Below are 26268 nucleotides of genomic sequence, written 5' to 3'. Positions count from 1 at the left end.
GGGCTCGAACTCACAAACTGTGTGATCATGACCTGCGCTGAAGTCAGACGCCTAACCGACTTAGTTACCCAGGCGCCCCCAAGCCTTGAATTTTTAAACCTTGGAGTCCCAAGGACAGGGTGAGCATAGTGGCTGGGAGGGGTGGTGTGCACGCCTCCCGAGCTGGAAGCTTCTCAGACCCAGGATCCAGGGGCCAAGAGGGGAGGAGCGTCCTCTGGATATGGAGAGCAGAGCAGCCAGATGGGGTGAAAGGTCGGAATCAGCTTTGTTTTAGACTGTGCCTCCGCCTCACAGAGAGACTTCTACCCAGGAGTTTGCTCATTCATGTATCCCTCATTTCTCCAGCAAATACCTGCTGAGGATATTATGTATCCTGAGGATACTGTGGGGATGAGACAGGCAAAGTCTCTGTCCTCTTGGCGTTTACGTCCTGTAAACAAAGACCTGGATTTGAGACCTCACCTGTGTGTGTAAGAGAGAGAGGTTTGGGTGAGTCATTTCAACTTCTGAGCCCTGGCAAGATGCGATGCCTGTTCCCAACATGGGGAGTTGCCGGGAGATTCTCAGGAGACAGTGCCTTATGAAGATAAAGCATTATTATGCACAGAACCACTCATCTGAATTTTGAACTTGCCCTCTATTAGCCAAAGGTGGAAATCTGCAAAGGAGAATTATATTGAGGGGTTTCCTTGTTCAGTCAATCATTCATCCAAGTGTTTGCACTGTTCTGGGCTCTGGGGATATTGTGGGGGCGAAGTCTCTGTCCTGTAGGCATTTACATTCAGAAGCAGAAATCAGATAATCAACAAACACATATATAAACAGGAAAATGTTCTGAGAGTCACGAGGAAAATAAAACCGGGTAACTTGGTGGAGACGAGAAGTGGAGCTACTTGAACTGGGAGGTTCGAGAAGGCATCTCTAGGTGAGATTTAAGCCGAGACCTGAATAAGGAGAAAAACAAGCCAAGGTGACATATAAGGGAAAGGTATTCTGGGCAGAGGGAACAGCACCTGCAAGAGTCCTGAGGCAAGACCAAGCTTGACATACTTAAGGAAGAGCAGTGTGGCTGGACACAGCAACAAGGGGAAGAAGAGGTCGTGGCATGAGCTCAGAGAGGCCAAAGGGCCAGATAAAGCAGGGCTCTGTTAGCCGGGGCAGAGGCTTTGGGTTTTGTTTTGAATCAGACACAGAGCTGCTGAAAAGGAGCTGCAGGGCAAGGGTGGGAACTGAGCTGGGATTACTCTGGTGATGGTGTGGAGACTAGAGGGGAGCTAGAGTGGGAGCAGAAGAACAATTTAGGAAGGGATGGCAGGGGTGTCTGTGAGTGAGGACGGTGGATGTTGGTAGATGACAGAGGCATGGGCCAGAGTGATGGCAGAACGGAGAGAGGTGGGCACGGGAGGGCTATAGGTTGGAGTGAGGGATATGTGAGAACGACTCGGGTCCATGCTGTGCTAATTTTGGAGGAAACACAATTTACCAAGCAGTACTAATCCCATTCCCTTGGCACGCTTCTGCAAAGGCCAAACCTTCGGGGAACCAGGAGGAAACGAGGCAGTTCTAATCGTACCTAGACACACAGAAGCTTCAAAAGGAGCATATCGCTTACAAAGGGAAATTCTTACCCCGTTCCCCTCCCTGTCCTGGGAGGTCTCATTGAAATCCTTTGCTTGTTTGAAAGGGCAAGAGAGATCCTGCTTTAGCAAGTAATGAGCGGCGCTTAGATGCCTTGGATGGGCTCTAATTCGGATTAAGCATTAGTTTAATGCGGAGGGGTTTTCCGGAAAGAAGATGAGATAGATGAATGACACAGACAATTTAATTAATCTCAGAGATGGGGCTTAAAAACCAGGGGCCAAAGCATGTGTGGGTGCATGTGTATGTGTGAGATGGGTGTTGATTTGCTGGTGTAGGCAGCAGCGGAGGGAGGGAATACTTGATTTCCCTGCCACCAGGTTTAGTGAAGTTTCTCTGCATTCCCCACAGGGCGGGGTCCTCCCATCCATTCAATCCCAACTTACTCAGTGTTGAGCGGTGTCCCATCCTGTGGTTCTCTCATTCACAAAGGGCCAAAACAAGGGAGCGGTACTCGTCAGAGCCAGTGGAGGGTGAAGGAACAGCACTTCAGCACGGATGAGGTGGGAAGGCCCTTATCCGACAGTCGTCAGCGGCTGCCTCCTGGGGGGGGGGGGTGGGGGGGAACCATATGTCCCCAGGCCTACGACTGGCCAAATGAAATTCATGGCTAGGAATATGCATCCGTTGGTTTTTCTTTCAGCTCCTGCAGCTGTCTGATGAGGGGCGACGGAGGAGCAAATATCTCTTTTGTGGGCTGAGATGCCTTCTTATCCAATTGGCCCTGGTCTTTCTATGCAGCACTACCCCAGCCTGCCCCCTGCGCAGGCAGCCAGGACCACTCGCCCCACGGGACATACGGGTTGGGAACGCACCTTCTCCAAGTGTCACTTTCGAAAAGCCAAAGGAAAGAGTCGTGGTTTGAATTCAGGCTCCTAACTCCTTGGCAAAAATAAAAACTGAGTGGTTTCTCCTTGAAAGGGGCGATCCTCTTTTATATGGGAGCTGTGACTGCCACCTGGTGGAGGAAGTTAGCTGAGCAACTTCCTTCTCTTTTTGGCCTTTTCTAATGCGTCTAGCCACTCATTTCGTTATTTCTTCATAAATACAACAGGGGAGTGTGGAACGTGTGTGTCAGGCACTGCGTTAAGTGCCTGGGGACAGGCTGTGGGAACAAAAGGGTCAGGGTCCTTGCTTTCATGTAGCAACTGGAGGGCTTGTGGGGTGACAAGTGGCTTGCGGGGTAAGCCGCTCCATTAGAAAGAACCTCCCAGCCCGTGGGAAAGACATTGGGTGAGGAAGGGACTTGGGCACAGAGGCTGCTTTGGAGAGAGGGACCCCGGAGGGGTACTCTCAGGAGGGTCCTTTGCGATGAGATCTGAACCCTGAGAAGGTTCTGGCTTTGGGAACTGCTTTCACCCACCTGGCTCTCTTGACATCCTGCTGGTAGTCCTGTCAGAGGCCGTACACTGGTGAGGTGTGGAAGCCGGTCTTCTCTGGTCCCTGCCTCTGTCCCATCCCTGTGGTGGCCGGGGGGGGGGGGGGGCACTAATTTGTGTCAGGTCCAGCGTCTCTCCTGCCAAGAAGACCATCAAACACTAGAGAAGCACCAAGAGGACTCTCCACCATAATTCTCCCCCCTCCCCAGATGCTGCCCAGGTTATGAGTGGCAGCCTAGCGTTCAAGGTCACCCAAGGAGGGCCTAGTAAATGCCCCAGGCTTTACACTGGGACATCTGAGGAGCTACATTCTAAGGAGCAAGACTGAACAAGATATACACCGACCTTTATAAAGACTCAAGCGAAGCTATAAATCAATTCAAACTCCCCTACCCTACCTGCCTGCCAGAAACGAAAGATAAATATTATCCAGACTCTCAAATAATCTATAGTTTTAATTATACATTATCTGGCATGCACAAATTCCCCAGAACACCAGGATTCAAAAATCAAGTAACCAAAAAACAAGAAAGAAGAAAAGTGGTTGCACGGATCCTAATGGGATGGGAAACCACTCTGATCAATACGTTCTAGAAAATATTCTGAAGAAATTCAGAGGCAGAAAACTCAGTTTCCATTTCATTCCAGAACTGAAAAACGTAACTGAAATTTAGAACTTGATGGCAGGTTAGTGAATTCGTGGAAAGTGGACTAGTGGACTGGTCTACAGAAAATAACCAGACAGAAGCGACGACGGAAACAAGGACGGAAACCACAGAAAAGAGCAAAAGAAATATACGGAACAGGGTACAAGAAGACAATATGTGTAGCGGAGTCTCAGAAAAAAAGGGAAAGAATGAAGCAGAAGCAACAGCTGGAGAAATAATAGCTTAGAATCTACCAAAGCGGATAAATGATAGCAAATCACACATTCAAGAAGCACCATGAAGTCCAAGCTGGATAGATACAAGAACACCATACTCAGTCGACTATTTCGTGATAAAAGTGCTGAAAAGCAAAGACAAAAAGAGAATCTGAAAGACAGGCAGAGGCGAAAATTGCATCACTTTTTTTTTTTCAGTGTGTAGTTTTGAGAGACAGAGACAGAGCACAAGCAGGGGAGGGACAGAGAGAGAGGGAGACACAGAATCTGAAGCAGGTTCCAGGCTCTGAGCTGTCACCAAAGAGCCTGACACAGGGCTCGAACTCATGAACCGTGAGATCATGACCTGAGCCGAAGTCGGATTGCTTAACTGACTGAGCCACCCAGGCGCCCTGAAAAATTGCATCACTTTTAAAGGGGCGGTAATCTGACTGACAGTTGACTTCTCAAAAGAAATAGCAATGACAAGACAATAGAATTTCTTCAAAGTGCTGAAAGAATAGCGGGCGAGCTTGAATTTGATATTCAGCAAAAACATTCTTTAAAAGTAGTTACAAAAAAGACTAAGTGAATTCATCACCAGTACAACCACACTAATGTAAAATGTTAAAGTTGTTCTTCAGGTAGAGAGAAAATAATCCCATTTGGAAAAACAGGTATGTGGGAATGAATGAAAACACAACAGAGAAGGTAGATTTATCAAAATTTGGTAAGTCAAAATGAATACTGAGTGTATAAAACAATAATAATATTAATGTCTCATGATGTTTAAAATACATTGTAGAATTACCAAAAAAAAAATCTATATGCTGTTTACAACAGACATTATAAGGAAAAAAGGTTGGAAGTAAAATAATGGAGATATACCATGAAACAATAACCACCAGAATATATTCCAAGAAGCATCATTAGAGCTAATACTTCATAAAAATCAAAGGGTCAAATTACCAGAAGATATAACAATTGTAAATGTGTAGGCATCTAACAGCAGTTAAAGACCTACAAAGCAAATACTGACAAAACTAAGAGAAGAAAAAATTCAGAGCTATAGAAGATGATTTTCAGCACACCTCTGTCAGCAACTTATAGAACAGTCTGACCTTATTTAACTGATAGTACAAAACAGATAAAAAGAAATCAACAAGGATACATTAAGAAACCTAGATAAGGGGCTCCTGGGTGGCTCACTCAGTTAAACATCTGACTTCCGCTCAGGTCATGATCTCACAGTTTATGGGTTTGAGCCCTATGTCCGGCTCTGTGCTGACAGCTCGGAGCCTGGAGCCTGCTTTGGATTCTGTGTCTCCCTCTCTCCCTGCTCCTCCCCTGCTTGTGTGTGTGCCCATGTGCACTCTCTCTCTCTAAAGTAAATAAATACTAAAAAAAAGAAACCTAGATAAGACACTTCATAAATTTGATCGAATTTGCATATATAGAACACTAGCCCCAACAACTACAGAATACACATACTTTTCAACTGCACAAGGTAGTTCCCAAAAGTAGACCACAGGCTGCATTCTAACACAAGTTTCAGAAAATTTCAAAGGAATGAAATCATTCAGAGTATAGTCACTGACTACAATGGAACTAAGTTAAAAATAAATAACAAAAAGACTGAAAAGCTCTCAAATGTTTGGAAATGAAACAATATACTTATAAGCAACCCATATGTCTAAGAAACTACAATTAAAATATTTTGAATGGAATAACGGAAATACGAAATACAAAACTTATGGCATGCAGCTAAAGCTATGCTCAGAGGAAAATGTATTGCTTTATGTGCCTGCATTACAAAAAAAAAAAAGGCTTAATATCAACGATTTAAGTATCCATCACAGGATGTTATAGAAAGAATTAAAGAACAACAGAGGGAATTGGCAAAGCCAAAAGTTAATTCTTGGAACAGATTAATAAAACTGATGGTCTACTGTTGAGACCAAATCAGAAAAAATAGTGCAAAAATTATCAATATTAGGAATGAAAAGGAGGATCTTGCAATGCTCCTAGAGACATTAAGAAGATAATAAAAGAATATTTGAACATTTTTTGCTACTAAGCTTTAAAATACAGACTGAACAAATCCTAGAACACAGTTTACTAAATGGACCCAAAAAGAAATAGAAAATCTGAATTATTCTATAACTACTAAAGACCTTCTTACAAAGAAAACTTCATGCCTAGGTGTCTTCATCAATGAATCCTACCAAATACATTAAGAAAGAAGTTTTAAGTCATTCTCTGTCGTGAACACAGAAGTGGAAAACATTGAAAAATAAAATTTAGAAGTGTATCAATCACATAAAATGATAATATGCCACAAGCAAGTAGGACTTATCCCTGAATAGAGGGTTGGTTTAACATTATAATTCAATCAATGCAACTCATCACATTTACAGACAAAGGGAGTAAAATTATATAACCATCTCAATAGATTATAGTCAAAGTATTGGATAAAATTTAACACCAAACTAAACTGAAAATAGAAGGGAACTTCCTTAATCTGACAAATACCATGATTAAAAAAAATTTATAGTGACTAGAGTACTTAATTATTATTATACCTAATAATAAAACATTGAAACTTTACCTTGAGGGCAGAAATAAGACAAGGATGTTCACTATCATTTGTATTCACCTTATACTGGAGGTTTTAGCCAAAATGAACTAGATATCCATATAAACAAATAATGATTCTTAAATCTCTATATTATACTATTCCTAAAAATCAATTCCGGGTGGATTGAATATTTAAATGTGAAGTATAAACAATAAAGCTTCTAAAAGATAGCCAAGAACTTCTTGGGATAGACAAAGATCTATTAAATCAAACACAAAAAGTATAATTCTAAAGAAAAATACGGATATATTGGACTAAAGTTAAAAACTTTTATTTATTAAGAGTTCGTAGACAGCATAAAAAGGTGAGTCACAAGGTGAGAAAAAAATTACAATACATATGACCAGCAAATAACTAATATACAGAACATATTTTTAAGAAGTCCTCTTAGTGACTGAGAACCAGATGAAAATCCCATATAGAAATAGACAAGAGATTTAAACACAAAAGATGATATCCAAATAGCCAATGAGCTTAACTTCCTAAGTAATCAGGGACATGCAAATTACAAGAAAGCAATATCACACTGTGTTGGTTAAGTTCATATGTCCCGTTGGCTAGGCCACAGTACCCCGATATTTGGTCAAACATTATCATAGATGTTTCTGCAAAAGTATTTTTTCATGAAATTAACATTTAGAGGACAGCCGATTATCCTCCATAGTGTGGATGGATCTCATCCAAACAGTTGAAGGCCTTCATAGAAAACTAATGACCTCTCTTGAAGAAGGGAAAATTCTGCCAGCAGTTGGTCCTCAGACCTGAACTACAGCATCAACTTTTCCCTGGGTCTCCAGGCTGCTGGCCACTCCTGAAGATTTTGGATTTGCCAGCCTACATTCTTATGTAACCCAATTCCTTAAAACCTTTCTCTCTCTGTCCCTCCACACACATATACACTCACATCATTATTGGTTCTGTTTCTCTGGAAAGCCCGAATACACATACCCATCAGAATGGCTAAAATGAAAAACACTGACAATGCAAAATGAACATGTGGAGCAACTGGAATTCTCATGCTTTGCTGGTGGAAGTGAAAATTTGTACAACCACTTAAATACCTGTTTGTCAGTAGTTACTAAAGCTGAACCTATGAATACCCTAAGCAATAAAGTATACCCCTTGTGATATATGTTCAACAAAAGATATATTTTAATGTTCCTTGCAGCACTATTCATAATGGCCTCAAACAGGAAACAACCAAATGTTCACCAACAGTGGAACCGATGAATAAACGGCGGTGTAGTCAAATGATGTACAAACTCGCGCCATACCTTGTATCTCACAAACACAACTTGAGTGAAGGAAGTCAAACACAATGGGCAAACCTAACTGATGAGGTTTCAATTGGGAAAGAAGGGAAAGGGATTGGGCCTGGGTGAGGACATGAGGTGCTTCTGCATTGCACCATTTCTGAACGTGGGTGGCTATTACATGGATATATTTAGTGTGTGAAAATTCATCCATCTGGATACTGCTGATCAGTGCACTTTTCTGCACGTATTTATAATTCAATTAAAAAGATTCATTTTAAGAAAAATAGGTCTCTGCCTATTACTTTGGGGGAAGTCACTCATTTTGGAGCTTCAGTTCCTCTGCTATAAAATGCTGCATGGATTTAAAAGGGTGGTCTATGGGAAAACCATTTGTAAAGTATAAATGTAAAGATATTACCATGGGCACTTCATAGGGTATGTACTCAATAAATGTGAAATGTTAAGTCTAAGGGAACTATCTCTATGTGCCAGATGCTTAAAATGCCTTATTTTGATTTAACAACCCAGTCATGCGGAGTTTACATCTGGGGAAACGAGGTTTATAGAAGGAAAGTAGCCTCCAGGTAATCCAGCTGGGGAGCAGCAGAACCACGATGGGCCTCAAGTCGGCATGCGTAAGCCGCCTACCTCAGGGCCTTGGTCCAGCACAACATATGCCATGCCAAGGTCTCACCGGAACCCTGTGGCAGTAAAAGGTGCCGTTTCCCCTCCCCTCCCCCCAGGCCCCCAACTTCATTGACTGACACTCCAGATCGGTCAAGTCCAGGGTCAGCTCATCACTCGGAAACATTTCTCACCCTCAGCCACGGGAAAGGGAGCCCCGGTGGCCTGCTTCCTTTCCCCCATCCTCTTCTTGGTTCCGCTCATTTCTTCAGAGGGCTGTGCCCCCACGGTCTGCTCCCCACCCCCGAGTGATCTGGTCCCCAAACCTCAACACCACTCTCCAGCGGAGTGGTCCACCATCCCCGCAAAGAAACCCTTCCGGGTCCCCCGCCCTCTAAAGGGTGGTCTCCCGAGTGATCACCGGGCGTCCCTCCTTCCTCACGCACATCCCCTGCCCACTGCCTGCCCCGCGATCCCGCTCCAGCGCTCGCCCCTCAGCCCCCACCCCGCACCGTGGCCCGCCCCCTTCCCCACCCCCCGCCCCCCTCAGTCCGCCGACGTGCCCGCTCACTGGACGTCGCGCTCCGCCGGTCGCTGAGGAAGCTCCACGGCGGTTGCGCGACCAAGGCGGCCATGGCGGCGGCCGGCAGGGAGCAGGAGCGGGACCTGGCGCGCTTCGTCTACGTGACGCGCTTCGGCTCGCACCGGTGCGGCGGCGTCTTGCAGCTGGGCCGCCGCCGGGCTCGGGGCCGCGGGAGCACCGGGCGCGGGGCCGGCTGCAGCCCCGAGGAGCCGCGGGCGGCGGCCCGGGCCGGCGCGGAGCTGGCCCCCGGCCCCCGGGCTCCCGCGGCCTCCCCACCGGCGCCGGCGTCGAGCGCGCGGAGCGGTTCCCGGGCTGCGGCGCGAGCAGGTGGCGCCTAGGGGGCGGCGGGCGTGCGGGAGCGGGGCGCGCCGCCCGTCGGGGGCCGGTCTGGGAGTCGGCCCCCGCGTCCCCTGGGCCGCCGTCTCAGGGCGGTGGGGCGCCTCAGGCCTCGGCCTTTCCGTCAGCGTCCTGTCAGCCCTCCCGCCCCGCCGCGGCCCGCGGCCTTGGTGCGGGGCGGGGCAGTGGGGCCGGCGGCGGCCAGGCTCCGCCTCCCGTCTGTCCGGCTGCCGGCGCGGGGGGCAGAAAGACGGGTCCCTCGCGTGCCCGGCGTCACGCGTGCGGCGGAGAGGGCGCCCAGGGGCACACGCCGGTCACGTGAGGTCAGCCCGACGGCCTGGGAAGGGCACCGGAGGGAGCCGCCGGCGTCCCCCAGAATGAGGGGGCGTCGGGGTGCTTGTCGGCGTTCTTAGCGCTCGCTGAATTTACAAATCAGCTTGAGCAGAACCGACATCTTTACCCTGTTGAGTCACTTCCTCTCTGAAAACATTTCTTCCATCTGCTTCGGTGTCCTTCGGGAATGTTTTCCATTTGAAACGTTTCCATAGGTTTTGCGTATATCCTCTTAAATTTATTCTAGGTGTTTGGCCTTCTCGTCTGTTCCTCTTCCGTAAAGTCCTCTAAATGCTTGTTGTTTGTATATAGGAAACTTCATGATCTTTCAAATATCACCTTTTGTTTAGGATTGATTTATATACATTTTGAGGCGGTTGACAAGGTTATATTCTTTAGTAACTCACCACCGCAGTTAAGATAGAGAGCAGTTCCTTCTGGAAAAGTCCTGCCTCTCTTTTGAGGGCTCATCCCTCTACATGTGCTTTTTTTTTTTTTTTTTTTTTTGGAAAGTTTATTGAGATATTCACAGTTCATTCAACTCGCCTATTTAAAGTGCACAATTCAGTGCTTTTCAGAGTTGTACGACCATCACCACACTCAATTTTGGAACATTTCTATTGCCCTCCAAAGAACCCTGTACCTATTAGCACCATACCCTGTATCCATTGACACTCACTGTTCCCTTTTACTGGCCTCCCCTACCCGTAACGCCAGCCCTAAGCAAGTGCGAAACTTTCTATCTGCATAGATTTGCTTTTTCTGGACATCTCGTGTAAATTGTGTCATACAATATATGAGCTTTCCTGATTGTCTTCTTTCACTTAGCCTGTTGGTGTGTTAATTTTAGGTCCTAGCGCTTCACTGCATTCTTTTATTATTAGAATAAGTTTTGTCACTGTTCAGGTATACTATGGTATTATTTGTAAGTGAGATCATTTCACTTCTTTTTTACCCATTCTTATGCCTGCCATGTATCAAAATATCGCCTGTTTTTATCTTACTGCACGCATAATACTGCATACATCAGCTAATACCTCGAGTACAATGTTGAATAGTAGTGGAGATTGTGGGGTATCCTTGCCTTATTCCCGACCTTAGGGGAAATGTCTCTAGTGTTGCCCATTATATAAGGTACTGGCTTGAGGACCAAGGCATTTATATTTAAAATATTAAAAAGTATTCTTCAACTTTTATTTTTTCAGTGTTTTTATCATAAATGGGTGTTGAATTTTTGTCAAAGGCTTTCTCAGATCTATGGAGATAAATATATGTTATCCTTAGATTTATTAGTATGGCATGTGATATAAATGGATTTCCTAGTATTGAACCAACCTTGCATTCCTGAAATAAAGCCTACTTGGTTATGATGTGTCATTCTCTTAAAGTAGTGTTGGACTCTGCTAAGAATTTGTTTAGGTTTTGGCATTGGTATTTGTGACAGATAGGGATCTGTGGTTTTTCTTTCTTTGTACGTTTTCATCTGGTTTAGGTATCAGAGTTATACTTCATAAAAGGAATGAAAATAAACTTTTCCTGCTTTTCTATGCTCTGGAATAATTTATAGAACAGTGGGACTACCTGGTGTTTGAAGGTTTGGTAGAGTTCTTCTGTGAAACCATCTGGGTCTAGTGCTTTTTGTGGGATAATTCCTTAACTTTCTTTATACCTTGTATGGATATTGCTCTCTTCAAGCTTTCTAAGTCTAACGGTAATCTGTATTTCCCTAGGAAATTATCTATTTCATCGTTTCCAAATCTGTTTGCATAGAGGTGCGCAAGTGGTATTTTATGATTTTTAAAAAATTTCCTGGGGCACCTGGGTGGCTCAGTTGGTTAAGCGTCCAACTTCGGCTCAGGTCATGATCTCGCGGTTCATGAGTTCAAGCCCCACATTGGGCTGTGTGCTGACAGCTCAGAGCCTGGAGCTTGTTTCCGATTCTGTGTGTCTCTCTCTCTCTCTCTCTCTCTGACCCTTCCCCGTTCATGCTCTGTCTCTCTCTGTCTCAAAAATAAATAAATGTTAAAAAAATTTTTTTTTAAATTTCTCGTGTTTCAGTGCTTATTTCCAAATTGTCATTTTTTTTTTCTGTATGTACGTGCTTTCTCCCTTTTTCTTGAGCAAGTTAGCCAGTGTCTTGTCCATTTTGTTAATTAAAAAAAAGACCAGGATTTTGGTTTATTAATGAGACATCTTGTTTTTCTGGTCTCTTCCTCATTAAAAAATGAAGATAGATAATAAAGATGAAACATGCTTTCTTTTGGTTTACTGTGTTCTTTTTATACTTATTTTCAGCAGGACATTTCATTCATTTATTTTTATTCTTTTTATTGATAAAAATATTTAGTGCAATGAATTTTCCTTTAACCACTATTATATATCCCATAGATTCTAATACGTAGTATTTTCAGTGTCACTATTTTTTTTTCATTCTGTAATTTCAGTTTGTATTACCCTTCTCACTGTGGAGTTAAAGTTTAAAAAATTTTTAATTTTCAGGACTTTTCTGTTTTGTTTCTGTTAGTAAACTCTGGTTTTATTGCACTGTAGTCAGAGTGTTTGTAAGGTCTCCACTTTATGAGTACTACCGATGTTTTCTTTGTGACCTAATTTATGATTCTTCCTTTTTGTTCTTTTTCTCCCCCAGAAGCCATGCAATTGAGAGACTGTCCCTTTAAATCATGCTTGCCCTTTTAAATTGAGTCAGTCCCATTAAATGGCATGTTTAGTACTTTATGTGGTGTCTAGGCCTTTAAATTGACCATTGAACTCCCTTCCCTGTAATTTGCGCTATGATCCATAGGGTTTTGTCTTAGTGTTTTCAGATTTAGGGTGGATTCAGTCTTTCTGTTGCTCCACCTCTCCTGCAGGCACTTTTTCTAGTGTCCTTCCTTTGGCTTCCCTGTTGGCTGCAAAGCCCTGCTTGGGGTGAGGGGGGAAGCACATGGGATCATAGCTCTGCGATTCAATGATTTTCTTATTTTACTTCCAGTTATTTTGCAGTTTCAGTGTTCTGTGTCTTCAAGTAATGCTGAGGGCGTGGTTTTATGTAGAATTTTCAAAAGGTGAAGTCGTTTGGGGTGAAATTTTGGGAAGTCAGTTACCACGCCTTCCCCATTGTCTTCAGTGACTCTGAAATCCTAAACTGAAAGGTTTTGAACAAGAGAGGTGATGAGGTTGGATTAATTTAGGCCATTGCTATCTATATAAGGGAGATTGAATTGGAGGTAGGCAAGACTGAAGCCCAAGTTGAATAATCTATATTCTGTATATTCTATAATCTATATTCTATAATCTATATTTGTGTGGTATCCTTCCAGATTAAATTTGCTGTGATAATTTAGATGTATAAAATGGTACTCTGTATAATTTGATTGACTCCTGAGAATGAGCTGTGGTGGGAAGCCTTCAGAGATACTTAAGCAGGGTCATTATTTTGGACTTCAAGCCCGTCTGATGGCCTCATTGTTAAAAGGCACTCAGGTTTTTGTTTTTGGGTGTTTTTTTTCCTGGCCCCTCTGCTGGGGATTAAAAAATCCAGGGGTAGTATAAAACATTTTAGCCCTGGGTTTCCAGCTTCTTTGAATAATAGAAACAAATGAAAGTCCTGTTCTAAGAAGAGGAAAGAGTATGGTGGTGGTGGTGGGGGGGGGAGCTCTACAGCTTTGGCAGGAAACCAGGACAAATACAATGGATTCAATAGAAAGCCTGTATTGCTTTAGGGCCACAAATGGCGAGGACAAATAATAGTCCCTCAGCAAGGTAGTGGATTGGAAGTGAAGAACACTGAAAGCAGGTGAAGAAGCTGGTGGGGAGAAGGGAGGGGATACATGAATTCGTGCTGGAGATCCCCACCTATGTCGGTTAGAAGTAACTGGGTAGGCAGGATTATGAAAGCAGTGTTGCGCTGTTGTAACTTTACCCTGTGCAGACCTAAGGTGTCCGTCTTTCCTCTAGTTGGTTTCTCTTTTGGGATTTTTGCTGCTCCTTTGTGGCAGGGGTAACAGGATCAGATCTGGAAGAAGGAGAACTACGATGGGGTTGGCTGGGAGACACTGGAGTCTACAGCCCTGGTAGGGGGCACAGTGGCCCAGTACAGAGATGAAAGGCCTGACCTAAGGCAGAGCAATGGAGCTGGCACACAGGACCAATGACTGACGGAAAGATGGAGAAGGAAGGGTTCATGCCAACTCTGAAGTTTCTGTGCTAGGCAGCTGGGCAGAGGATGGAGCCCTTAACTTCAGAGCTCCCCCCTGCTGTGCTTGGGCAACCAAGAATAGAGTTAAGGGAGAGAGGTCCTGGCATAGATTTATATTTAAACCAAGCCAGAAAGTGCTTAAGTTTTACTCAGTTTTGGGTGGATTTAATATTAATATTACAGGGACATTTATTAAATGCTTATGCCTAGCTCTTCTTGGGAAACCAGCTGAATTATTTGTTCAACAACATGAACGTGTCCCCCACTGTGGACACTAGATTAGGTGCTCGTGACATAGATGGATCAGACAAATATTCCACTCATAAGGAACTTCTAAATGAATAATGTGAATATAAGCTAGTAGACATGTATGCTGTAAGATGGACCCCTTCAAAAGGCTTTGATAGTTTAGGGAAAGGAGAGGCATAAAGGCAGGAAATCAAGGGACATGAATGGAGAAATTCCTAGTGGGATGGTAGAAATTATCAAGGGTATTGGCTTTGAAGTCAGAAAGACATAATCTTGGCTCTGTCATTTATTAGCAGTGCGATATTGGCCAAGTTAGTTAACCACTCTGATCCTCAGTTTCCTTCTATGTAAAATGGGGATAATACTTCCTACCTTAATAAGTCACTATAACAACTAAATGCAGTATGTAATGTATGCATAGGGCCCAGCCCAGTGTTTGATATGGAATAAATGACCAGTGAATGTTGGCTTACTGAACAGAGATGGCTTGAAGGGAAGGGGGTGGTTATTCCAGTGAGTGGTATATAGTGAGAATGGACTAAATATTTGTAGAATGAATGAAAAGCAAGTTTTGGACCATATTGTGGAATGCCTTGGAGACAATCATTTTATAGTCACTAAAGATTTTTGAATGGTGGAGTGAAGCTATCAGAGACAGTTACACTTCTGGAAGATAAGCAAATTTATCTTCGGCTCTTTGTAAGATGCAGTGGAGTTTAGAAATCCAGGGACAGGCAAATCAGGAAACTCTTCTAACATTTCAGGCAAGACTGATAAGTTAGTTCTCACAGAACTTGGGAGATATATTCATAATTGATATATCATAGGGGATGACATACTATTGTGGAGGTACAAGTAAATGCTTTCGGAGTGGTGAGTAATTTGAAGATGAGAGAATTAGGGAAGACTTCACAGTGGCAGAAACTCCACGACAGTCCCACATGTTGCTGAGCTAGGAAGGAATTATATGTGGGAAAAATGTGTGAGCATAACCCTGGGAATGGATCCATGATGGGGAGTGATGAGGGAAGAACTAGAAGCATATTTTGAGTGTATAGAAACTGTGCAGAAAGAAGGCTAGAGGAAGCTTGGAAACACGAGTTGGGACAAAGTCTTTGGTATGTACTGGAGCTACCTTCAGTGAAGTATGCAAAACAGAAGAAATGATTTCGTCCTTTCTCTTTTTTGCATCCCCTATACTCCTTGACACGTTTTAGATCCCCGATAATTACAGGCAGACTTGATGGCTCCTATCCTGACCCTGGGGAGTAATGTGTAGGTTAGGAAAGGCTTACAAATGGAAAACATTTGGAATGATGCAAGTATAGTATTCCAAAGGCTTAGACATTTAGGGGAGAAGGGTCCATATGGGTAAATGAAGAACAGAGATTTCCCAGCCTTGAGTTCTTTTCCTATGCCCTATCTGCATTTCATCTGTACTATCATTTGCTTAATGTATTTACTTAATATGTGCATTTTCCCCTCTCTACTAAATTTTCTTTTTAGAACACGTTGCATCATTACCTCGGCGGCAAGCCTGTACCATTTGCCACACATAGAAATTAATTAAAAGCAATCTAATAAAGGAACAACAATATTATTAAATTCTAGCCAAATAGCTTGTCTAATAAAGGTGGTCTGTGGTCATAAAGAGAGAGGAGCAAGTCTCAGGGAAGTCTTAATGACATACTACTTCCAAACTTTCTCCTTGATGTAATCAGAATGAAAAAGAATGGGAGAGAATGAGTTTCTCACTGTGTGAGTCAATGTTCTTTAGTGCTGTGTGTGTGCCCCACACGGAATTCGTGGTGTGCTTCTAAGAAATTGGGCAATGCCATTTTAGAACATACTCTAATTCGCTAACAAATGGAATGCTTACTGCATTTCTAATGTGTATGGTATTAGATATTGGATCTCTAATAAAGAATAAAACAACATGGTAAACGTTATGATTACTGAGCATATAGGGTGCTTTGTGAAATCAGAGAAGGTTCCTGGAAAGCTAAATATTGAATGAGTGGAAGAAAGCCAGGTATAGAGTGGTGATGGCAGGGTAGGAATAAGGTGGGTAAGTGTTTGGGTAGGGGAATATAAAGGCTTTCAGGGAACACATGCTTAGTGTTTTACGATTTTGTCTTTGGACACACAAGCCCTTGGGTTTTCTTCTCACAGTTAATATTTGGGAAGGCAGCATGGTCTGGTGAGTAGAGAGAGGAAGCTTATTCATTCCTGACAAACCTTTATTAGTACCTACTGTGTGTCTGGTAGTGTGGCTAGAAAGATGACTAAGACCCACATAGTTATTACCCTCTGGGATCCCGGTCACAGCCTAGTGGAGGAAACACATTATAAACATGTGATATAAAAGTGTGCTAAGGGGGCGCCTGGATGGCTCAGTCGGTTAAGCGTCCGACTTCGGCTCAGGTCATGATCTCCCGGTCCGTGGGTTCGAGCCCCAAGTTGGGCTCTGTGCTGACAGCTCAGAGCCTGGAGCCTGCTTCAGATTCTGTGTCTCCCTCTCTCTCTGCCCCTCCCCTGCTCATACTCTGTCTCTCTCTGTCTCCAAAATAAATAAAAACATTAAAAAAATAAAATAAAATAAAATAAAATAAAATAAAATAAAATAAAATAAAATAAATAAAATAAAAGTGTGCTAAGTGCTCTGACCTAAGCATTCCTAGAGCCAGTGCTGTTCAGGGGACTGTAGAGAGGAGGTGACAGTGTGAGCTGAGTCTTGAAGAGCAGGTAGAAATTTGCCTGGTAGGTTGTGTGTGTGTGTGTGTGTGTGTGTGTGTGTGTGTGTGTGTGTGTATACACATGCATGCACACAGAGTGTTTTAGCCAGATAGAACAGCATGTGCAAAGGCTAGGAAGGGTAAGAGCAAAACATTTGAAGAACCACAGGCATTTTGAATAGTTGAAAGCATAATGTGTGTCTGGAGTTGAACGGAGAAGAAAGGAGAGTTTGGAGATGCATTGGGTTAAGATGTGGCCTCTGGTATTTGTTTATTCTATTGCTGATTTTTTTGGGACTCACCTTTCAAATCAAAAAAGAAAGAGAGTTTTCTAAGGGATTTCTAGATATTTCTAAGGGAGTTTGTCTCTAGTTTTCTTGGTTTTCTTCCCCAGCATAATATTAGCTACTTGGTAAACTGGTAGCATCTTGTGATCAGAAATACACCAACGAGTGTAAAAATCCCCAAAGAGAGCTCAGGAGACATTTATAATTGTCTTTGTTCTCAGGATAGTGAATCCTTTAAAATAAGCGCTGGCCTTGATATTTTACCTTTCACTCTCTCTTTTTTTAAAATTAGGTTTAACCCAGAAGAATTTAGCTAAACAGTTTGATTTCCCTATACCTTTGAATGAAGCTTCGAAAGTAATGAAGAAAAAGAAAAAGGTATATTATTATAAAGGAGAATGAGCAATATTTGAATTTTAGATTAACTTCTCTAAATACAAATGTGTGAAGATATTCAACAGTAAAAACAGTTCCATCTTTTGAAAATTTAATTTACTGAAATGAGAAAATAGAATTAATTTAGCAGAAATAGAACTGGGTTTGGAAATATTTATTAACTATAGAGAACAGTCCTTCCAGTGTTTGAAGATATGAACACATTTTAATCAAAACATAATGGGAGATTTTTCAAAGCATAAAAATATATGTTCCACAGAATATTAGTGTAATATAAGGAGAAAATCATGGATTTCACAGAAAAGAATAATGTATCTGTATTAATGACATATTGCTCTTTTAAAGACAAGGGACATACATTTACTTTCTAGAAGGAAAGCTAACGAGGATGAACCTTTACTGCTGAACCATTTTCATCTCTGGTTGTCCAAATGTCATGGCAACTTGAGTGTTTTAAACATAGTCGAGATCAGTAGCTCTACGAATCTTTGTTTTCCACCATGGATCTTAAGCACTTCAGCTTAAAGAAATCGTTAGTTGATAATGACACGTCAAATTGTATTGTTTCTGAGCTTTGAGTTTATATGAGTTATAATCCATGTATAGTGTAAAACAGCATTCAAGGTGACTAACCCCAAATGTCATTTGAGTGTGCACCTGATCTTCCCACTATACTAAGAAATATTTCCTCCAAGAATCAGTTCCTCTTGGGTGAAGAGAACAGAGCAATAGCCAATATTTACTCGTAACTACAATATGCCAGACATTGGGGTACGTGCTTTACGTATATATTTCATTAATCCTAATAATCCAGTGTAGGAAGCTATTACTAGATGAGATGTAAAACACTTGCCCATTAAAAATCGAGTAATTTCCCAGTGGAATAGAAATTCAGTATTTTCATAACCGTTGAAAACAAAATTGAATGTGTTAGAACCATTTAGATAGGACCTTATAGGCATTGCCTTCATCCAGGGTAGCTCATTTAAATAGTACAGAGAGGAAATGCTAGGAAATTAGCAAAAGAGATCACTGATCATGGGAAAACCGTCACATTTAAGTTTTAGGTCTGTAAGTGCTAGAATTGCCTTAGCGTGGTTTCAGTTGAGGTACAACACAGTTCAGTCACTGCCAGTTGCCTCTGTCAAAATGTATTTCCACCTTTCTGCTCGGTGTTCCTTAACTGTGTTTATATTTTTAAGGTTCGCGTATGGAATAAAGTATACAAAGTCATTTCTAGAATGCTTGAAGAAAATGAAAAATACAGACTCAGGCTGAAATACCAACAACTATCCAGTGAAAGCAAGTTAACACAGTTGATTGTATGAAAGAAGACTGGCTTTCCTAACAGGTTAGTCACCCTTGGGTCACATTAGTCTAGTAGTTTTCCTAATTGTCACATGCGGTGTGCAGAACTGTAGAAATGAGGCTACAACTATTCATCGTAATTAAAAAGCACAAACAATGTTAAAGCACTGAGTTATAGACTAGACCGCCGATGTAGGTGTGAGTAGAGAAGAGCAGAAGGTAAATGTTGATGAGAATTTACTGAGCGAAAGGACCACACTTGCCTGTGATTTAATGGCAGCTTTTTAAAATTTTTTTTTTTAACGTTTATTTATTTTTGAGACAGAGAGAGACAGAGCATGAACGGGGGAGGGGCAGAGAGAGAGAGGGAGACACAGAATCAGAAGCAGGCTTCAGGCTCTGAGCCATCAGCCCAGAGCCCAACGCGGGGCTCGAACTCACAGACCGTGAGATCATGACCTGAGCTGAAGTCGGAGGCTTAACCGACTGAGCCACCCAGGCGCCCCTAATGGCAGCTTTTTAATAGAGATTACAAAACTCATCCATATTGACGAAGACAAACATTTTAACTGCAATATAAAATTACACATCCTGTGTCACTTCTTATAGTCACTTCCTTTCCATGGATGCTGCAGTATAATTTAATGCTTTTGACAAAACTGCTCTTGAATTATGGCCTTGATGTCATTATTTCATTCCTGGGAAACAACTCATAAATTAAACTATGTTCTAAAGCTCCATCAATAAGGAGGCAAACCATAAGAGACTCTTAAAAACTGAGAATAGACTGAGGGTTGATGGGGGGTGGGAGGGAAAGGAGGGTGGGTGATGGGCATTGAGGAGGGCACCTGTTGGGATGAGCGCTGGGTGTTGTATGGAAACCAATTTGACAATAAATTTCATATTAAAAAAATAATGAGTTGATATTGTGGCCAGAGAAAAATTAGATGTGATCTAGTATATTTATTAAAGTCACTGGAAATTCTGGATTCTCAAACAATTACGTTGGATAAAATTTATGTAACTGATAATGCCACATCAATTGATAAATCATAGTAGTTGTTTCCTTTCCTTCACATGCTTGTCCTAATACACATGTTACCATGCTGAATGCTTCTGTAGGCTCTTACTACAGTCACTCGATGGCAACTTCTATTTTGACAGTCAGTAAATCTGCAGAATTTAATTTTGTGAAGAATATTTTCATAAGATAATATTTAGGACAGAATGCCATTTTGTAAGCAATGTTACACTGGAAACTCATGACTGTTAGTGTAATATTGCGTCAATAATAGCATAAGTTGTTTGCTATAGTGGCATATAAACAATGTTCAGATTAGTGATACTCGGTTTTATTTGTTCAATTAAGGAGAAGAATGAGGCAGATGGGGGGATTAGGAAGAAAAAGTAGTCCGTGATTTATTGGGAGAAAAAGATGTTTGAATAGGCAGAACAATGTGCAAGAAGCCTGGACATTGTTCCAAGTGTTAATCCAGATCCAGTTACTTTAATAAACATATTAGATTACATCTAATTTTGCTCTGGCCATAACCTTGATCTTGTCAGTCTCTTGTGCCTCAGAAGGAGGGCTTCTACTAAACATCAAGTAATCTTGTAAGAATTATTTAGTAATTTAAAATAATATGCTATGCTTTTCCAGAAATAGCCTGTTATAAACAAGTATCCTTGTAGTTCATTATTTTGCATTATAATTTTAAACCAGATTACAAAAACTAATAGAAATACATTTAGAAATGTATTATGACTCTTATTTCCTAATATGTATTTATTAATGGGAAAACCAGGACTAGAGGCCAAGTTGAATTTTCCCATATATTTTGTGTTGTTCGTAGACTCAGATTACACAAGATGAATCTTCTTATCATCTTCTGGTAAGAATTCATTTATATGATAATTATAAAGTATAGACTTTGTTTCTTCCCCTTTTATATCTTCACTTCTCCAACTTTTAGTGTATACCATTGCTAATTCCAGCCTGTTTCCTTCCTTAAACCCAGTAAGGCCTCATTAAATATTTGTTGAAATTTAACAAGCTTCATTTGGGCCCTGTCTTAACAGTGCTATTGTAACTACTCTTTCCATGGTCCACGGTTTTTGGTTTTTTTGTGTGTTTCTGTTTGTTAATATCTCTTAGTTCTATTTTCTCTTTGAACTTTTCACATTTAATATTATCTCACTGCTACTTTCAGTCTTTCTTTTTTAGTGTCCTGGAAGCTATGACATGGTTCACTTTCTGCCTTTCTGACTGTATTTTCTGTGTATTTTTTAATTTGCCCCTTCTGTTACCACTTGATATCCAACGCTGCCCTAGGAGTAGTTGTTGGGTCGACTCTCTCTTTACATATTTATTCTGAAATAATTTACCCATTTTATAGCTTCAATTACTCTTTCTTGATGTATGACCCCTAAATCTCTCTTCCGCCTTTGACCTCTGAATTTCTTCAGGCTATTCTACAGTTATTTTGAAATATTACATGTTTTAAATCGAACGCATCATCTCTCCTCCATTTATTTCAGTTGTGTCTTGGTTTGCTAATTACCTGGGCTCATTAAATTTCTAGGGAGAGATGACACCAATTTAGTGGGGTTTGGAAAGTACTAGAAAAGTAAGATGGGTGTTGGAAAAAAGAAATCAGACTTTTGTACATGGGAAGGTGGGGGAGGGAAATATATTTTAGACATGGATGTGAGCAAGTTCATGGAGTCCAAGAAAATGTCCAGGAATATGTAGTTTGATCAAAGCTCGTTTATGGAGTCCTTGTGAGGGAAGGTATAAAAGTCCACTGAGACCGTATTTCAAAGGGTCCTATGTGAGCACTGGACCAAGGATTTGTACTCAGTTAAGTAGACAGTAAAGCAACATGAAACATTTTCTTAACCCCTTATTCTAAATGATTTCAAAAGTACAGGAAGTTTGCAAGAAAAATTCAAAGAACTCCAGCATAACCTTTACCTAACTTCACTGATTTTTAACATTTCGTCACATTTGCAGGTTCATTCTTAGGCACTTTCTCTCTTTGTCTGTGTGTATGTATGTGTGTTTAAAATATTACCCCTTGGGGTACCTGGCTTAGTTGGTTAAGTGTCTGACTCTTGATTTTGGCTCAGGTCGCGATCTCATGGTTCGTGGAATCGAGCCCCATGTTGGGCTCTGCACTGATAGCATGAAGCCTGCTAGGGATTCTCTCTCAGCCTGCCTCTCTCTCTCTCTCTCTCTCTCTCTCTCTCTCTCTCTCTCTGCCCTGCCCCTGCTCATGCTCTTTCTCTCTCTCTCAAAATAAATAAACATTAAAAAAAATAAATAAAATACTACCCCTTAATACTTTAGTGTGTATATCCTAAGAACAAAGGTATCTTTCATAAAGCCACCCATCAATGATCAAATTCAGGAAATTTATGTTTCCTTTTGTAATTAATAAGTATTTTGTGGAAGCTTAATAAAAGACTATGCAAATACCTCAAACATCACCAGTATAGAACATTTTAGAGCAGTGGATTGATCAAATCTGCATTTACATCAGATCTGATGTTACTAATGTGGAAAGGTTTGGAATGGAGGCAAGATAGGAAATGAAAATCCAAGGATTCTAACAGCAGTCCAAGTGAGTGAAATGCACTTAAATGGGAGTGGCAGAGTTTGTAGAGAGGAGACAAAGGATTGGCCATAGGGGATGAGAGAGATCATCTTGAGTTCTGAGAATGAGGAGATAAGAAAGAAGGAAGTCAAGAGAAAGAACCGATTTTGTGAAGCTACTGAGTTTCATTTTGGCGTGTTGAATTTTAGGTGATAGTGAGGGGTTCAGGTAGAAATTCCAAGCGAGCAGCTTGAAGTTTCATACTGAGGCTAGTGTGCAGTCTATGGTGCGTGAAGGTCGTAGGTAGTTCTGGCAGTGGATGTGCATGAAAGCCTCAGTGTGAGGATGGGAGGAGAGGAGAGGAGGAGCACAGAATGTCGGTGATGTCTAGGATGAAGAGCAATTCTCAGTTTCAAAGAGTGATTCTGGGTGCTTCATCAGGAGTAATGAGAAGTGATGGTGGGGTGGTGGGGGATACGGATGAAGCTTGCAGGAGACCAGGGGCTTGGCAGTCCAAAGGAGGGCAATGGCCTTGTTCAGTGAGAATGTAGGGGTACAAAAAGTAGGAGTGTAGAAATAAATCAGCTAGGAACAATGTCAGAGTTCCTAGAAGTAAGGCACAAGTGCCAAATGATGACATTGCCCAAGCGGTACCCTGGCTTGTGAGTGCCTTGAAGTGGCCTGGAGGTTAAGGCCTTTGTGACACAGTTTTTGTGACACAGTTTCTGTAACTGGGGCTGTTGAAGTCGTCAATATTATTGGCCGGTGCTGGAATGGAGAAGAAAAATCTGGAAGTAAAAGTTACCAAAACAGTGAATACAGAGAATGGCTAACTGTTGCTTTGCAATGTTAGAAAAGTTAAAATATTTTAGTGACTATTAACCGTTTTATAGTAACAAGAATCACTTTTGTCATCTTTTATTTAGGATTAACCTATCTTTGGATCCATTTACCAAAGAAGATTGTGAAGAGTTTAAAGATGGAACTTTAAATTGAATCATAATTATATGTTAATTTTGGTGTGTTTTGTTGGTATTGGGACTTTAATATTTGAATAGAAAAACTACCTTCTTTATAAATTAATAGTATTTCTTTACAAATTAAATATGGTTGTATGCACACAAGTGTTATGCAAGTGTTTTTCAAGTGTGAATTAGTACTTATTCTGTATTCTTTTAAATTAATCTTATACATAAAATTTAAATTGACATAGCAATACAATTGCAGGCATTTATATTTACCAATGTTTCCCTTTAATGAATGTGTCTGCAAACCACCACTTTATTCATCCCTCATTATGATATAACTGCTTTAAATTAAACTTCGATTCATTTAAATTGTTTCTGGCTTTCTTCTTCTAAATTTCCCAATTGTCTTATGATAAAAACCTACAATTTACATAGTGACAATTATTTTCGGTGTTAAAACTAATGGTTATTTAAGCCATCTTTTCATCCTAAGGAAAGTTAGAAAATTTATGCAAATTCTAAATTGTAATATGGAGTATTTTAGGATAATTTTGGGGCACAGATCAAAGGAAACATTCTTCTCCTTTTCAGGCCCCTAACTAATAGATACATTCATTTTTTTTTTCAGTCAATAAGTGAGAGATTTAGAATTCTGAAAATAATTCAGAAATGTTTCTCCGTGAAGAACCATTATTTTCTACTCAGTATTAAGTAGTAATCAGCTGTTACGTAGATCATTTTATCTGCTTTTTGTTGATGCAGTCTCTTTCCCTGCATTGTTTTAAAGGCCTATATGGAACTGAAAACTTAGGAGGAAAAGACAAAAAGAGTTTGCCTGTGATAAAAACAAATAAAACAAAACAAAACAAGACAAAAAAATCCCATATGGGGGTCCTGGATGACTCAGTTGGTTAAGGTCTGACTTTGGCTCAGGTCATGATCTCGCAGTTCATGCTTTCAAGCCCTGCGTTGGCCTCTGTGCTGACAGCTCAGACAGAGCCCGGAAGCTGCTTCCGGATTCTCTGTCTCCCTCTCTCTCTGCCCCTCCCCCACTGTGCTCTGTGTCTCTCTCTGTCTCTCTCTCGCTCAAAAATAAATAAACATAAAAAAAAAAATTCCACATCCATCCTGAATTTCTTGCCACAAAAATTGAAGCACGTGCGTGGTAGACCTCTTTGGTTCTAAAGGCAGTACGTTCCTCACCTAGAAGTATTGACCAGGCCCATCTATTAACTGACACAGAAGGTTGCCAACTTTGAGTGGGACCCAGTTCAGGAAGGGGCTTTGCAGTAGGTCCAGTCCCGGAAATAAGCAGTCCTGCTCCTTGAATTATATGATTTGGAAGACCCTTTGGTGTTGGGGATATCATTAGTGGGAAAGGATGTAGTATGAAGCTTATGAAAAGCCAACCAAAGGGGCCCCATAGTGGAATTATAAATCAAGGTCATACTGTCCACAGCATAAAATTAAATGCCATTTGAGAGATAGCTTTAACATGTTTGAGGCTTTGGTAGAAACAAATCGCTTGGCCATGAGGCAAAAAACAAAAACAAACAAACAAAAACCAGCAGCAGACTCACAAAATGGAAATAGCACATCTGCGAAGGAAGACTTCCCAGCAGAAAGTTCCTAAGTGGGGCCAGACAGCACAAGCAGCAGGCTGTGTGAGCAGATAGTCCAATCCTCATGTCACCGACATCAGTTGTACTAGTTCCCTTCCCTCTGCTTGCACCTGTGGCCATATAAGCGGTCCCATACAACCAGAAAAAAGAGGAGGAAAAGTCTGAGCTTTGGTTTACGAATGGATTTTTCCATTGTGGGTGCAAGTCAATATAGATGGTGTTAGTACTATAGCCATGTTCCAGAGTGGCCCTGAAAGATACTGGAAAGGGAAAAGGGCAGGGTTGTGAGCTGCACAAATGGCTATCCACTTTGTGTGATAGGTGGGGTGGTTCAAGGCGAGAATCCATATGAATCTATCGATGACCTGGTCATCTGATCTGGGGCATGATAGGAAGGACTGGAATATCGGAGACAAAAAGATCTGATACAGAGGCATGTGGATGGACATACGGGAAGGGGCACAAAGTGTGAATTGTTTGTATCACTTGCCAGTGCTCATGAGAAAGTATCCACTGCTGAAGAGACACTGACCAACTAAGTAGACAGAATCATGACCAGTTGGTGTCAGCCACCTGTCATCACTGGCTGCCCAGGAACTTGACCGATTTCTTTAATTTCAATTATTTTTTTCCTCTGCCTGCTTTGGGCCTATTTTTTATTTTTTGTAGATTCTTAAATTGGGGGCTTAGATTACTGATTTGAGACATTTCCCCTTTTCTAATGTATGCATTTAGTGTCATAATTTTTCCTCTCAGCACGGCTTTAACTATGTCCCACAGGGTTTTGCATGTCACGTTTTCATTTTTTATTTAATTGTGTATTTGTCTATGCTTTATGTTCTATCAGTTTTTCTTTACATATTTTGTATATTACTTGGTGCAAACATATTTAGTATTGCTCTGTGTTCTTTGTGAATTGACCCTTTATCATTATATAATTAATGTTCCTCCCTGTGTCTGGTAATTTTCTTTACTCTTAAGTCTACTTTATAGGATCTTAATATAATTACTTCTGCCTTGTTTTAATTAATACATCTTTTTCTAGCCTTTGACTTTCAACTTGCCTATATCCTTCATTATATTTGAAATGTTTATACACAGCATATAGTTGGGTCATGTTTTTTAACCCACTCAGCCAATCTCTGTCTTTTAATTGATATATTTATACCATTTATATTTTTTAATTTTTTTTTAATTTGAGAGAGAGAGAGACAGCAGGGGAGAGGCAGAGGGAGAGAGAGAGAAAAAAAATCTTAAGCA

General features: G+C 41.3%; 1 protein-coding gene and 1 long non-coding RNA gene across 4 annotated transcripts; one reads left to right on the top strand and one right to left on the bottom strand.

Annotated features, from left to right (window-relative positions):
- Window positions 1-794: 794 nt before the first annotated feature.
- Window positions 795-2089, bottom strand: LOC113592812 (uncharacterized). Of its 2 annotated transcripts, none has more exons than XR_003412757.2 (2): window positions 2025-2089; window positions 795-944 (listed from the first exon to the last, which is right to left on the bottom strand). It is a non-coding gene; the product is annotated as an uncharacterized LOC113592812 (long non-coding RNA). The 2 variants fall into 2 exon arrangements; XR_008300278.1 differs by lacking the exon at window positions 2025-2089 and adding an exon at window positions 1629-2018.
- Window positions 2090-8957: 6868 nt separating this feature from the next.
- On the top strand, window positions 8958-26191 carry CA1H5orf47 (chromosome A1 C5orf47 homolog). 2 transcript variants are annotated; one of them, XR_008300276.1, is made up of 5 exons: window positions 8958-9307; window positions 17411-17496; window positions 18717-18865; window positions 20676-20714; window positions 23345-26191. XR_008300276.1 is itself a non-coding variant. In XM_053226357.1 (4 exons), the coding sequence occupies exons 1-3, from the start codon at window positions 9031-9033 to the stop codon at window positions 18840-18842; spliced, it is 489 nt and encodes a 162-aa protein (XP_053082332.1). In that variant the 5' UTR covers window positions 8958-9030; the 3' UTR covers window positions 18843-18865; window positions 23345-26191. The 2 variants fall into 2 exon arrangements, 1 of the variants encoding a protein (XP_053082332.1); XM_053226357.1 differs by lacking the exon at window positions 20676-20714.
- Window positions 26192-26268: the final 77 nt, after the last annotated feature.

The sequence above is a fragment of the Acinonyx jubatus genome, chromosome A1 (genome assembly GCF_027475565.1).
Source record: "Acinonyx jubatus isolate Ajub_Pintada_27869175 chromosome A1, VMU_Ajub_asm_v1.0, whole genome shotgun sequence".
Taxonomy (NCBI): Eukaryota; Metazoa; Chordata; class Mammalia; order Carnivora; family Felidae; genus Acinonyx; species Acinonyx jubatus.
The sequence above is the reverse complement of the archived record's forward strand: the minus strand, read 5'-3'. Positions and strand labels throughout refer to the sequence as shown.

What these genes read in the sequence shown, in the direction of transcription:
- CA1H5orf47 (XM_053226357.1), top strand. Translation starts at nt 9,031, where the DNA reads ATGGCGGCGGCCGGCAGGGAGCAGGAGCGGGACCTGGCGCGCTTCGTC. An exon ending in CCGGGCTGCGGCGCGAGCAG is followed by an intron (nt 9,308 to 17,410) that starts GTGGCGCCTAGG and finishes TTTTAAAATTAG; the next exon opens with GTTTAACCCAGAAGAATTTA. An exon ending in TAATGAAGAAAAAGAAAAAG is followed by an intron (nt 17,497 to 18,716) that starts GTATATTATTAT and finishes TATATTTTTAAG; the next exon opens with GTTCGCGTATGGAATAAAGT.